At 56.4% G+C, this 14,033-nt stretch overlaps 1 protein-coding gene across 3 annotated transcripts in view; it reads right to left on the reverse strand.

The window, feature by feature from the left end:
- Nucleotides 1-12,426, reverse strand: part of MTCL2 (microtubule crosslinking factor 2) — a 75,405-nt gene extending 62,979 nt beyond the window's left edge. For 2 of the 3 annotated variants that reach the window (XR_011472135.1, XM_070420250.1), the window contains exon 1: nucleotides 11,417-12,425. Coding sequence is in view for 2 of the 3 variants with exons in the window: in XM_070420250.1 (XP_070276351.1) it covers nucleotides 11,417-12,091 (675 nt within the window). In the remaining variant the exon portion in view is untranslated. Of the gene's footprint in view, nucleotides 1-11,416 lie in introns of all 3 variants that reach the window. The other variant, XM_070420251.1, reaches the window with a different exon arrangement.
- Between the last annotated feature and the right edge of the window lie 1,607 nt (nucleotides 12,427-14,033).

Raw genomic sequence — 14,033 nt, forward strand, 5'->3', positions numbered from 1 at the left:
CCCAGGGAACTCTGATAAGGGCCCTGCAGATCACATTCTAGAAACCCTGGTATTCAAGGCTTCAGGAACAGGCATTTCAGCCTACGCAGCTCCCAGGGGACACTGCACTGCCTCAGCCTCCGTCCACTCTCTACCAGTCTCCCACCTCTTCACCCCTCCACCTCAAATGCCACCTCCAACAAGAAACCTCCCAGCTGCCCCAGGGCACAGCTCTTCGGTATGAACAATTAATGAATATCTATGGTAGGCCAGGTTCATCACCGAATCAATGGACTTAATCTCCATGACGGCCAGTTTGCACCCCACTAACTTGCTCTCCACACAGTGGAGGGATTTTTTTTTTTTAGACCACATTACTCTCCTGTTTAAAACCCTCCAATGATCACCCACGTATGGAAACAGCCCAAATGTCCCTCACCTGATGAACGGATAAACTGTGGTACATCTACATAGTGGAATACTACTCAGCAATAAAAAAAGAATGAATTGCTGACACTGCAACAACATGGATGAAGCTCAAGTTCATCATGTGAAGTGATCAGGCTCAGTAGGCTGCAAACTGTATGATTCCATTTATATGACATTCTAGAAAAGGCAAAACCATAGGGACAGAAAACAGATCAGTGGTTGTCAGAGGTTGGGGGAAGCAATTACAAAGGGGTACAGGGGAATTTTAGGGGGCAATGGAACTGTTCTGTAACTTGATTGTGGTGGTAATTACAGAACTGTATGCATTTGTCAAAACCCATTATGCGATATGTAAATTACCTAAACTAAAAGCCTCTGCCCACCTCCCCATCTTTATCGTCCCCCCACTCCTCCTCTTGTTGGTTACATTCCAGCCACCTGGGGCTTCTCCAGAAGACACCTGGCCTGTCTCACCTCTGAGCCTTTGCTCCTGCCATTCCTTCTGCCTGATTCCCTGCCCTGCACCTCTGTACTACTTGCTCCCCCTCCATACCATCCCTTCAAAGAAGCCTTCCAGACCTCTCTAGGCCTATTGTGTCCATCTCAAAACTGTGTTTCTTTCATGCACTGTATCACAGGCTTATTTGTGATACTAATGATTTTACTTATTGGTCTGTTTGCTTATAGGGTGTGAGTCTCAGGAGGGCAGAGACTAGCACAGTGCCTGGCACACATAGGAACAGCTCAAGAAATAGCTTCTGAATGAATAACGGGCCCTAGGAGGGGAAGATTACCATCTCGGTCCACTTCCCTCCAGAACACCACTTCTGGTCAGCGCTGCTGTAACTAATTAAATTCTCTGATTCTGTAAAGTTAATGTCCATGGAGGCTTCAGACCCCAGGTGGGCCTCAAATCCCAGCCCACCAACTCCCATGCTGCATCCCTGCCAGATTCCAAACCTTCCCCAATGTACCCTCCCTAGGTTCTAGGGGCCTGACTGGGCAAACAGATCCAGATAGAATGACAGAGCAGAATGAAGGATCCAGAACCTTTGCTCTGTGGGACAGCAACCACTCCATGGAGGAACAGGAGCCTCTGCCTGGCCCGCCTTCTCCCACACTGCCCTGGCCACCACAGTCCCTCCCTCGGGCCAAAGCCCAGACTGCTTGCCCATCTGCCACCCTGGCTCTGGCCTGGGCCACTCAGCCCAGCCCAGAAGGGCTGACCTACAGGGTGGGCCAGCAGGGGACACAGGGGCAGCATGCCAGCCCCCCGAGAGGCAGGGCATCCATCTGCTGTCCCTTCTGCCCATCCCCCAGGGCCTGTCAAGGCTCCAGATGAGATCATCACACTTGGACCCCAAGGAGGGCAGAAGGCTCTGCAAGCTCCACTTCCTCCCAGCTCAAAAGCAAAGACTCTGGACAAAGCAGCAGGGCCAGGGGGACCCAAAGACTCCGTCCTTTCACAGACAGAGACACCGAGACCTAGAGAGGGACTGGGATAATCCCATCGTCTCCCAGAGGGTCCAGAGTTGAGCAGGAAGGGACTCTGGGCTCCTGTCTCCCAGCCCAGAGCTCAATCCAGCTTCGCTTCCTTGGGTAGAAGCTGGGCTCTAGTTATGGGGCAGTCAAGAGTCACAGGTCCTGAGGAGGTCCAGGACGCCAGCCAGGCCTTGCTGTGCCACACAATGCCCCTACTCCAGCTGGCACAGAGGCTGCCTGGTCCCAGTGACCCAGAGGGTCACAAGGGGAGATAAGGGTCCTAGACTTGCATCTCCAACACCAATAAGTAACGAGCAAGTTGCTCCCTGAGTGCTCCCCCTCTGCCAGCCACATGAAAGGCAGCACACGTTATCTCTTATCCCAGCCGGCTCCAACGAACTGATGAAGAACCGAGGTCAGAAAGGTCAACTATGTTGCCCAAGGTCACACAATAAGTCCAGTTTGAGTCCTGATAAACTAGACTACGTAGGCTCGATGATGGAACAATAGTGACAATAATTATAGTTGATATTTTGGCAAGGGCTTACCATGTGCCAGACAACAGGCTAACCTCTAACTGGAGGTCCATTATCTTGTGCTCAACAACAGTCCTTTTGAGGGAGTGCTATTATTTTATGCCCATTTTACAGATAAACAAATGGAGGCTCAGGAAGACAAAGTCTCCACAGCCAGTCAGGAGAGAGCCCCCAGATCTGGCACAGCTCTGTGATGGACACTGCAGACACTCCCTCTGGTGGGAAGCTGTTCAAGCGAGTGTGCGTGGGTGTGTGGGTGGGTTGTGGTACGTTTATGCGTGTGCTGGGGGCGGGGGGAGAGGCCCAGAGACTGGTGCCCACCAAGGTCACGCCTGGCTTGTCAATGCCCCATTCCAGGCTTTGCCAGAAAGAGCAGGGAGACATCTGCAGTCCCTGCTGCCTGAGGTTGGGGGGATGCTCACAGCCGAGGTGCCTGCCCATGTTCCTCCTGTCCTTTCTGTGTGGACAGGAAGGAAGGCAACATTTAGATCTGGATGTTTTTAAAACATCCCTTAAATGGCCTCTGGGCTGCAGCCAAATCTCTGAGCAGGGAGAGGACAGGGCTCAGAGGTCTTTGGGGAGGGAAAGACACGAAGGGTCAAGGGAGTGGTCCTAGGCCCCACAGCCTGAGAAGCCAGCACACCCTCGCACATCACACCACTGAGCCTTGGCTCCTCCATTCTCTCTGCTTGGCACAATGGAAAGAGCTCCGAGACCCCAGTCCTTCTGCCTCTGGCCTCTTGCAGGCTGCGTGAGCTCTGGCAATCCCCTGGACCTCTCTGGGCCTCAGCTGATACCTATGTTACAGGAAGGGACTAAGTCCCACTCTGGTAAGGTCTCTGCCCTAGTGCAGAGCAGGGTGGGAGGGACTGACATGAAACCTGTAATTACCCAATTAGTAACCCAATTACAGTTGAGATAAATGCCCCAAAGGAGCCCACAGGAAGCTCCTAGGTGTCTGACAGAGGAGCCTGGCCTGGAGCTGAATGCACAACGGTGGAGGAGGAAACCAAGGGAAGGGTGAGCGACCTAGCAAGTGCCAGGAACAGCACAGGAACAGAGACCTGGGGTGCATGGAGCACTGGGAGCTTGGGTGGAGCAGGGTGAGGCTGAGGGAGGCAGGTCCACACAGGCTGCTCAGGGACTTGGGCAGGGCCAAGGAGAGGTGCAGAGGGGAGAGGTTTGATGCAGTGGGCCCAGAAGATCCCAAGAGGATCTGGGCAAAACCAGGGGAAAGATGTTCAGCTGGTCCAGCCTGACTATGGGACCCCAAACTGGTTTTCCACTGGAGCTGAGCTTCTCTCTGCGGCCCAGGCAATGGGAGATTATTCACCTCGGTCTTAGAACAAGGGCCTCCCCCGCCCGACCCCCCCCCCCCCCCCCCACACCAGGCGACCCTCCATTAGCAAAGGCGTATTCTGGGTTACAGTATTCCATTGCAGCACTGGCCTCGGCTGTTCCGAGAAGACTGGGATGGGAGGGAAAGGGGGGACACGAGGGAGAGATGTATTTGGGGAGGCACATAATGCAATTCAGCTCCGCATATACCTCCCAGGCCCCTGCTCCATCCCCAGACCCACAACCCAGAGCCAGACACACATTGCCATCAAGGATCCAGGGGCCACAGGCCATCGGAACCAAGCCTGCTAATGAGCGATGAGGGCAGATAGCTGTTGAGTCCTTACTATAAGCTGCTCCAGCAAATCCTTGTATACATGTGTTTTCTCATTTAATCTCCACAGCAACACTGTAGGGTAAGTGCTATCAGCATCTCCACTTTACAGAGGAGGAGACTGAGGCTCATAAAGGGGAAGCTCACAGAGGAAAGGACTGAGCCAGGATGCAAACCAGTGCTCGTAACCACCGTGGACACTCGGGAAGGGCTGGCCTGCTGCTTCCACCTCCTCTGACTCACTGCCACTTCTCAGAAAGGCCGGCACTGTCTGCTAAGAATGCAGACCTGTGGGTCTCCGGTGAAGGCCAGGGTCAGCCTGGCCCCGAACACCCCAGTGTCTCTGGCTCTTCCCCCATCCCAGCTCCAAGTTCCTCTGGCACCAGAGGGCAGAGAATGTGACCACAGATGAGGTCTTTCCTTTGGGGCACCAGGGAATGACTTTAGTAATAACCTTGGCTGCTGGTCCAGCCCCTGCCTGGAATCCTGGGGAACTAGCCCTGCCCCAGAGGGCTCCCTCCCCTCCTCTGTGCCCAGGGAGGAGCTGGAAGTACCATATACCTGAACAATAATTCTCCTGAGTGCCCTGCAAAAAAAAAGGATTGAATTCCCATTTTACACACAGGAAGACGGAAGCTTAATAAGGGGACTGACACATGAGATCATGCACCGGGAGTAGGTGACAAAGCAGATTTGGCCCCAGACCCGGCCCAAAGGTGGAATTTGTCCATGAGACCAAACAGCCTTCCTTCCCTCCCACCCTGAGCCCCTGAGCCTGTGCTCAGTTCTATAGACACATGGAAAGAGGGCAGCTCCTAGCCTTGCTATAGGTCAATATGGCCCCCTTTCAGCAAGGTGTTCACAGTACCTCAGCTCAGCTCGACATCCAATGTCCTTCCCAACGGGCCCAACTCTGCTTTCCAGCCTCTCCCTCACCACTGCCCCCAGCCACGCTTCCCTCAGCTTTTCTGCTTTAAGCCTGCAGCCTGCCTACAGCTCACCTGCAGACTCTGATCACTGTCTTTCATTCAATCCTGCCACAAATATTTAGTAAACACAAGTCCCTACGATGTGTCAGGCACTGTGACAGCAGCTGGACACAGAAACAGCCACTCAAGGCTAACTCTTCTGCTGTAATGCCTCCTCTGCCAGGAAGTCTTCCAGGCCGCTCCTCTGAGTGTCCACATCTCCTCTATCCTGGCCTCCTTCATTGGTTCCCAGGCAGAACCAGGCATGTTTTAGGGATGGAGGAACATGGCTCTCCATAGCCCCAGGCAAGGAGAGAGGGGAAGAAGGAGGGAGACAAGGGCAAGCAGGAAATCCTGAGATTAGAAGGGAGTTGCCCAGGGCAATGTTTCTCCTGTGGGCAGGCCTAAAGATTGCTCCATTTCACTCAGCCCACTGGCCCAGGCCCAAGTGCTGGGCAGCAGGACCGGAGGGCATTTGGTGTAGCGTCTCCTGACTTGGTGACCTGTCAGCCCCCATCCACCTTACCACCCAGCCCTTAGGGCCTCCAGACCCAGGAGGTGACAAAATCAAGCCTCCTATACTCCTCACTGTTCCCAGCCTTGCAGAAGGAAGCCTTATAGAGCAGCCGAAAACATAGTTTGTACACATTAGCCCTAAGGAGACATGGACCAGGATTTCCTGTGTTTCTGTGTGGGCGAAATGTCACAGCCAGTGTGTGTGTGTGTGCCTGGGCACCTGGGTTTGTGGGTCTCTGGCTCCCATTAGCAAATGCTACAAGCCTGACACCTGAGTGCTCTGTGCTCGTGTCCCTTGTGTGTGCGTGGCCACGTGTCGGTGTGTGTCTCTGGGGTATTGTGCAAGGGCGGCTGCTGCTCTCTTTGTGGAAGAGGCAGTGGAGGTAACTGGGTTGTGGGCTCGTGTCTCTGCTGGCCTGGAATGGGCAGATCTGTGGGTTTCTGTGGATGTTAGCACCTGTGTGTAATGAGTCTGCGTGGGTTTGTGTGTGTGCCTGCATACATATGTGTACTTCCAATTTGTCTGAGGGTGTCCCCAGGCTGTTCATTCATCTCTGGGACACAGCCAAGCATGTCTTGGGGGTGTAAGTTTTGTGTGAGGGTGTGTTTCTGAGCCAGGTTTTCCTAAATGGTGTGTCTCCATTGCGTATGTTTGGTAATGTATGGGTGTGATGACACAGGAGTTGTGTATCTGCCTGGGTTTGTGCAGTTCTCTGAGCATATCTCCTCTCTAACAGGTCTGGAGCTATGCTTCTGGAAGCATGCAACGTAAGCGTGTCACTGGGTGTGTATGTGAGATGTGTGAATCTCTGGGCACAAGCTGTGAATACGTGTGTTTGTATATGCAAGTGAGTGTGCCCAGGGACACAGGCCCCGCCCCTCTGTGAGGAATGCTGGGAGCCCTGGGAGACGTGGTTCCCCCAGGCCCCAGCAGCAACCGCCTCACATTTTCCATCTCCTTTTCCATCTTACTGGAGCTACATACACACACCCTCCCCCACCATGACTGACAAACTGCAGAAAAATCTTACAGACCTAGGTCTCAGACCAGCTTCTTCTAGGTCACTTCTCAGCTGCCACAGAGAGGGCCAGGACTCAGGCAGGGACCAGCCAGTAGTTTTACTGACCATGATTACCACCCCTCCCCCCATCCAGTGACAGATAGACCGGAGCCCTCCCCCTACAGCTCCCAGGAGCTGAGAAGACCTTCATAATTTACTGGCCTGGTACTCAGGAGGCACTCGGAAAACATGTGAATGAGTGAATGAATGAATGAATGAATGCCTGGAGAAGCAGATAAGGGGAAGGTGAGGACTGGAGCAGGCGCTGACATTTTCTGTGCACTAGATCTACATCATCACACTGAAAAGGCTCCCCAGGACCTTGGGGCAGGCATGCTTAGGTCTATTTTACAGAGAAAGAAACAGAGTCTCAGGCTAAATATCTCACCCAGTGTCACACAGTTTGTAACTAACAAAGCCAAGCAAGAACCCGCCTCTGTGAAACTCAGGCTGCCTCCTGCCTGGGAGAGAATGGAAGCGCGATGGGGGAAGGGAAACAACGCAGGGTCATCTAGTGAGGTGCCCAAGTAGATCAGCTGTGCAACCTTGACCACATTACATAGCCTCTTGGTTTCCTCATTTTTCCAGTGGGTCTAGTATCAGAACCCTCCACAAAGGATTGCTATGAGGAGCAAAGGGCTTACTTAACCCAGAGCTGGGCACATTAACGGGGATCAGTAGTTGCTAGCATTTGTGAGACAAGAGCCTAACCAGTCCTAGCCTAGAGCCTGGCATACAACAGGATTCTTCTCACCAACCCGTGTCCCAGACAAGACACACTGTTAGCAACCAAAAGCTCACTGTCCCAGTCATCCCGCAGAAAGATAGGATTCAGAGTTGGACAAATCAGGTTTGGAATCCTGGCTGTGTGACCTGGCGCCTCCATTTACCCAACTGTACAATGGGAACTGAGGGTGGATTAGATGCTTCCCTGGGTTGACACCTAGATTGGCTGCACTTCAAACATTCAAATCTCCTCCAAGAAGGTAGGGAGGCTTGGCTTCACGGAGCCCACATGTGGGGTGTGATCAGACCTTTTGTCCTCCCTGGAGCAGCTCCCTATTTATTAGCATCCTACAGCTAAGGGGACCCAACCCCCAGGCTTCTCCCAGCTCCCCCAAGAACGAAAACACAGACATCCTGTCTACTCATTGGTTAACAATTTCCCAAGAGATGCAAGATTTCACTGCTTACAAAATGTTTTCTTTTTATTTTTGTCTATTCACACCTCCCTTATTCCTGACAACAATCCTATGTAGTTGCCAAGGCAAGTTCCATAACCTTAAACATATAGATGAAAACAAAAAGTAGCTCAGAGAGGCCAAGTGACTTACCCGTGGCCACACAGTAAAAGGCAGAGTTAGGTCTCAAAGCCAGGTCTTTGGGCTCCAACTCTCAGATTCGTCCACCCACACCCGGTGGGTTCCTAGCATGTCCTCACTACATGGTGGGCGACAGGTAGTGATGATGGGGACCTGGAAGTTCTCAGACCACCAGGGCTTTGAATGTCAAACATCATCAGTGTGTCTGCTCTGCAGCAAAAAGAAGCTGCACCTTAGAATCCTAGAACTTTAAAAGTTAATCTTCAGACTTCCTTGGCTGGAAGGGACCCTGAGATCAGGCAGCTTAACTGAGCCACCACACGAATCTCCTCCTGAATCCTCAAGTAATCACAACCACCAACATTTTGTACAGTTTACAAGCTGCTTTCCACACACCCTACGTCTTCATCCGAACATGCGAGGTCACCCAGCCTCTCTGAACAACTCAAGTGGCAACAGCTTTACTCCCGTCTCTGTAGCAGCTCCTTCTATCGTTTGGTTGGGAGAGAGCTGCCCATTTACGCTTGCCCCACTTGGGCCCCAGAGCAGGCCTCACGTGACAGGAGATCTGCCATCACCCGAGAAGCCTTCCCCAGTTGACAATTCCCAGTGTCCCCCACCAGCTGGAAGATGAGCCTGCGCAGGGCCCCACCAGACTCTATGGGACTCAAGCCAGGGAGTACAGAGTCTCTAGGGGACATGCTGGGGATCTGGAGTCCTTCTCCTGGTAACCAGGTCCTGCATCTTAGAAGCAAAGAGGCCCAGAGGGGCGTTTTATGCAGCCTGGAGAACCAGCTCTGGGACCTGGAGCAAGTCCTTCCCCACTCTGGCCATGGTTTACCACCTATAGAATGAACAAACCAAAACCTCCTGTATTAGTTCCTACACTTATGGTCCATGTCCAGTCTCTAGATCTTCACCTCGCCTCTGTGAGGTTGGCAGCTGGGTTAAACAAAGCTCTGAAGAAGTTTGGGGACCAACCCAAGTGTACACAGCGAGAATTGCACACTCTGGCCCTGCTCGCCTCTCTCATCCAAACTCCTTCTTCTATTCGGCCTTGAAATCAACAAGCTTTTTTCTACTTCTCCTATTCAGTTGGCTTTGTCGAATCCTTCAGCCCTTAGCCTCTCTGAGCATCTCCAGCTCCACCTCCTCCATGTGCTCTTGGCACACTGTATCCTTCTCCACCCTTGTCATGATTGGCATTGTGATTTACTTATGACTACTGCTTGGTCCCCAGCTAGACCCAAAGCTCCATGAAAACAGATTCTTCATCTTTGTCCACGGCTGCATTCCCCTGATCTGCACCAGTATCTGGTACACAGTGGGCACTAAATAAATAGTTGGTGAATGAATGCATGAGGAGCCAGGAGAAAGAGCCCAGCCTGCTTCAGATGGGGAGAAAGATCTACTCTGCCCCCACAGAATCCACAAGTGAACATAAAAGGCGTCCATGGAAATGTGTCACATACCACTTGAGACTAGCAGTGATGACAACTGCTCTCATCCAAGGCTCACTACATGCCAGATGCGCTAGTGGTGTTTGCACACATTATCTCTGTTAACCCTTATGGTTGGAAGATGTGCTATGTAAAGTGTCTCTTTACAATGAGGAAACTTGATGTCTAGAGACATTGAGTAACCTGACCAAGACCACAGAGCCAGGAAGCTACAGACCCCAAATTCAACACATAAAGCCTGAAACTCTGAATGAATGGGAGAAACTGAGGGTTAGCCCTGGCCTAGGCAATGGAAGTCCCCAGTCAGACCCTGGCCCCTATGAGACCTTGGACTCAACCCCCAGGCTTCCGAAACGACGTTTCATCATAACTGTCATGGGTGGCTCAGATGGACTTCAGAGCTCTGCCAGATGACTTCCTGGGATGGACAGCAGGCCACGGGGGTGGGTGCGTGAGGGGACCCTGAAGCGAAGCTCTATGGGCCACCTTCTCTACCCAGGGTGAACAGTGGGGGCAGGGTGTGAGTTTAGAGCATCTCAGGCAGTAAGTATAGGAAGCAGCTCAGAGCACCAAGAGGGCAGGGCCAGGCCTCCTTCTGGCTTGTCTCCTTCCTTCTACCCATTCTCCTACTTGTCCTCTCCTCACCACTAGCTTCTGAAAACTATAGGAGCTGAATGAAGCCCTGATTGTCAACACGGAATGAATGGGGCCTTTGGGAAGACTTAACCAGGGGTGGATCACCCTGATTCAGACAGGCCCTGTCCTTCTATTCTACAGGCATTTACTGAACACACTCTGGGTAGCAGATCCTGGGGAAATGGGGAAGGGGAGACATAGTTGAGCAAGACCTCAAAAACTCTAACGAGAGAGAAATGCATCTGGCCAGAAGAACAACAATGCAAAGCTAAGTGTTGCCAGGCAGGCATAAATCAGCAGAGTGCAGTTAACTCTGTGGCTCTCGGCCAGAGGCACGCTGGGTGTTGTGCCAGGCCATCAACTGACAAGAGCAGGTAACATTTCAACCTCTTCCCAAATCGTGCCCAGCCAGTGGCAGCAGACAAGAGCCCATGAAGCTTCCAGTCTGCCCAGCCAAGGTCGACACACTCGGTCTGGGCTGTCCCCAAAGCGGCCACAGTGCCAAGCCTGGCCTGCACCCAGCAGTTGCCCAGGTCCACGGAAAGGGTGAAGGCAAAGCCCACTCTCCTGGCGAAGCTCTCAGGTCCCCAGATGCCCAGAGGAAACGCCCCTTTCAGATCGGCAGCTTCCCTCTTACTGGGAACATGGGAAGGCCAAGGGCCAGGTTATGCGGGGCCAATGGACCCCTGTGTATTCAGTCTGTCCCAGAGAGGGCAGGAGGCAGTATCCTGGGATCTAGAAAGCTGCCTCTGAACCGGTTCTCCCATGACATCCCCCTCCCAGGCTGTGGGACCGTTAGACAGGGCGGAAGTGGGACTCTAGCCAAAGGGATGTTCCCAGATGTCATGTTTTCAAACGGGACTCGCCTGGAAAGGCGGGTGGGGCGGGGCGGGCCTGTGCCAGGGAAAGCCCTGGGTAAAGAAAGGTGCTCCAGCCTCTGCTTGGCACGGGCTGGCCACAGGTCTCCCTGGCAGCACGCACAGCAGTGCCCGTCCCAGGAAGGAGACCCACCAAAGGCGCCCCCTCTGACCTGGGAATGGGGGCTGTGAGCAGCGGAAGCCAGAGGTCCGGCCCCTCACTGACTACCCACCCCGCCATGCCAAGTGATGCATCCAGTCCTCCTCCAGAGCAGTTTCTCACCCCCTCCCCTTCCCAAATCAGAGCCCTCTGGCAGTCTCCTCATCCAACTTCCTTCTCGGGTTCCTAAAACAAAATGGGAGGCGGTGTGAGGGTGGTCCCGGAGGGCTCAGGCCCCTTTATCCAGCTCGTTCTGTGGGCAGCTAGTGCCTCGGCCTCATGGGGCTGTGACACCCGGCGCCTCCCCAGGCCTCCCTCGCCCCCATCGGCGCCCCCACCTTGAGATAGTCGTTCTCCGAGCGCAGCTCCTCCAGCTCTCGCACGAAGCCGCCGGGCCCGCAGTCCAGCATCTCCTCGGTGAGGTCGGAGAAGGCCAGGGAGGCGCTGAGTGGCAGGCGGCTGCTGCCCACCGACGACGCGGCCACCGACGGCTCGTCGGGGGAGGCCGGCGGCCGCGGAGGCTGCTGCGCGGGCGGCGCGGGCTGGGGCGGCTGCCCGGTGCGGGCCCCCGCCGGGCCCCCGGCCGCCGACTCGGCGTCGCTGCTCAGCGCCAGCTCCAGGCCCAGCAGGCGCGCCTCCTCCGACGCGCAGTCGGACACCTCCGAGCTGCTGTCGGTGAGGCTGGGCGGCGGTGGAGGCGGTCGCGGCCCGGCACCTGGGCGCGGGCGGCCCTTGGCACGGACCCCCGTACGGACCCCCGCGACCCGCGTCCCTGAGCCCCGCGCCCCGGGCACCACCGTGCGCCCCTTCTTGTCGGGCCGCGCGGAGGACGCGGCGCTGCAAGCGGCTGCGGCGCCCGGGCCTGGGCCGCGGCGGCCCTTGGCCAGCGACCAGCCGGCCACGTCCTTGGGCCGGGCCGGCGACGGCGCGCGGTGGCTCTTCTTCCTCTCCGGTGCGGGCGCGGGCGGGGGGCCGCAGCCCCGGGCCGGGGGCTCCCCCACTGGCGCCTCCATCTCGGCCTCCCTTAGCCTCAGCGAGCGGCGCGCATGGCCCGGGCCCGCCCGGCCTCCGCGCCCCAGGGGAGGGTCCGGGCGCCGCTCTGGCCGCTTGGGTCGCGGTTCCTCTCGGCCCCCCTCAGCCCCCGGACTGCGCTCAGGCCCCGGCCCTCGCTGAACGGGTTCTCCGCTGCTCTGAGCTCGGAGAGAGCGGCCCGCTCGCCTCCAGGCGCCCCGGCTCCGGCTGCGGCTCCGCCCGGTGCCCGCCCCTTCGGCCTCGCCGCGCCCCCGGAGCGCGCTCGGGCCCCGGCTGCCTGCGCGCCGATCGTTCCCTCGGGCTCCGAGTCCGGCTGCGGCCCGGGCCCCGGCTCCGCCCGGCGCGGTCCGTCCCCCGCGCAGCCCCGCCAGCTCCCCGCCCCGCCGCCTCGGCTCGGGGGCGCGCGGCTCCACGAACAAAAGGCGGACGCGGCGGGAGCGGCAGGGAGGGACGCTGGCAGCGAGCGAGGGAGGGATCTGCGAGGCAACAGCGACCCCCTCGAGGGTCAGGCGGGCCGGGGCTGCCGCGGCCCGGGCTCTCTCCTCGGTCGCTCCGCCGCCGCCCCTTTCCCTGCGGGCCTGGGGAATGCACCCGGCGGGGGCTCCCCTGCACCCAGGGTCCCGGCAGGGGCCCCGCGAGCCGAGAAAGAGGGGACTGCCAGGCCGGGCAGACCTCAGGACGCTGGAGCAAGCATCCATAGACACACCCGGTACCTCGCCCCTCGCCCCTCGCCGCTCCGCGAGCGTGCGCAAACTCCGCCCCCTTAACCGTGCAAAGCAAGACCAATCGTCCCATTGTACAGATGCGAAAACTGAAGCCTCGGACGGCTCGCGATTAGCCCAAAGTCACTGGCAGAGCCGGGATGGAACTCAAACATAACACCTCGAGGACGTGTTGGGTCCTCCCGCCTCCGCTTCCCCGTCAGAGGCGTAGGCACCGTGGAGCCCTGGGTGCATGCCCGGCCCTGCACGCCTTGACCCGCAGTGATCCCAGGCATACTCTCTCCTCCGCGACCCCGATTTCAGGCTCCGCACCGCTAAGAAGGAAGTGACCCGTTATGAGATGTCAGAATAGTTATGCTTTGGGAGTAGGTTCTGGCCGCCGTGGTTCCTGGCACGGGCTGGAGACGGTTGCCCCACACCTTCCCACCCAAGAGCAACTGCGGACGACCCCGGAGCCCTGGCTCTGTGGGAATCCTTTCTTCCCTTCCAGGACTGCCTCCAGGGCTACTGACTTTTCCACACGTCTGTCTCTCCGCTGCCACTCCCTGTGGTGGAACCTCCGCTGGGCAGAGCCGGATTAAGTCTTTTGGCTGCCCTCCCGCGCGCACTCACCCTTTGGGTGGAACCCCCTTGCTAGCGGAGTGGGGGGCAGGGCTGTGTTTACTCTCCTGCAGCCTCTTGTTCCTCCCCCTGTTACTCCCTCCTTTCCTTTCTCTCCTCCAAAGGGGCCCATGGGTCAGGAAGCTGCAGTGGGCTCCCTTTTTTCCATTTCTCTCTTTTCCTCCACCTGCCCATTTTCTCGTTCCTTCTCCTCCTCCTCCTCCAAGCCTGTTTCTTCACCTCCTCCTGCCCTAGATGCACAGGCGGCACCAGGTCCACTTCTTTGTTTCTGTCCCACCTCCCCCGGCAGGGAATACATTTCTGGGTTTCCCCCTCTCAGCGGAGGCATGGCTTCATCCCCATCTAGATGTGTCCAGGCGTGTGAATGTGCCTCCACCAAGCCAGGTGAGAAACAGGGCTACTCAGCAGGTTTTGGGGAAACACTTCTTCAGGGGCATTCCCACCCCCTCCTGGCAAGGCACCAGCTCCCTTGTCCCCACTGACTGTCCACTCACCTGTCCACAGGCACCAGGTAGGGCCTGAAGGACACAGGAGTAGGCTTGTCAGTTGTACGTTCCTGGCCTCCTGGAGCACAGGGTAT

This window comes from Myotis yumanensis, unplaced genomic scaffold (genome assembly GCF_028538775.1).
Source record: "Myotis yumanensis isolate MYYU_CA2020_CCGP unplaced genomic scaffold, mMyoYum1.0.hap1 SCAF_7, whole genome shotgun sequence".
Lineage (NCBI taxonomy): Eukaryota > Metazoa > Chordata > Mammalia > Chiroptera > Vespertilionidae > Myotis > Myotis yumanensis.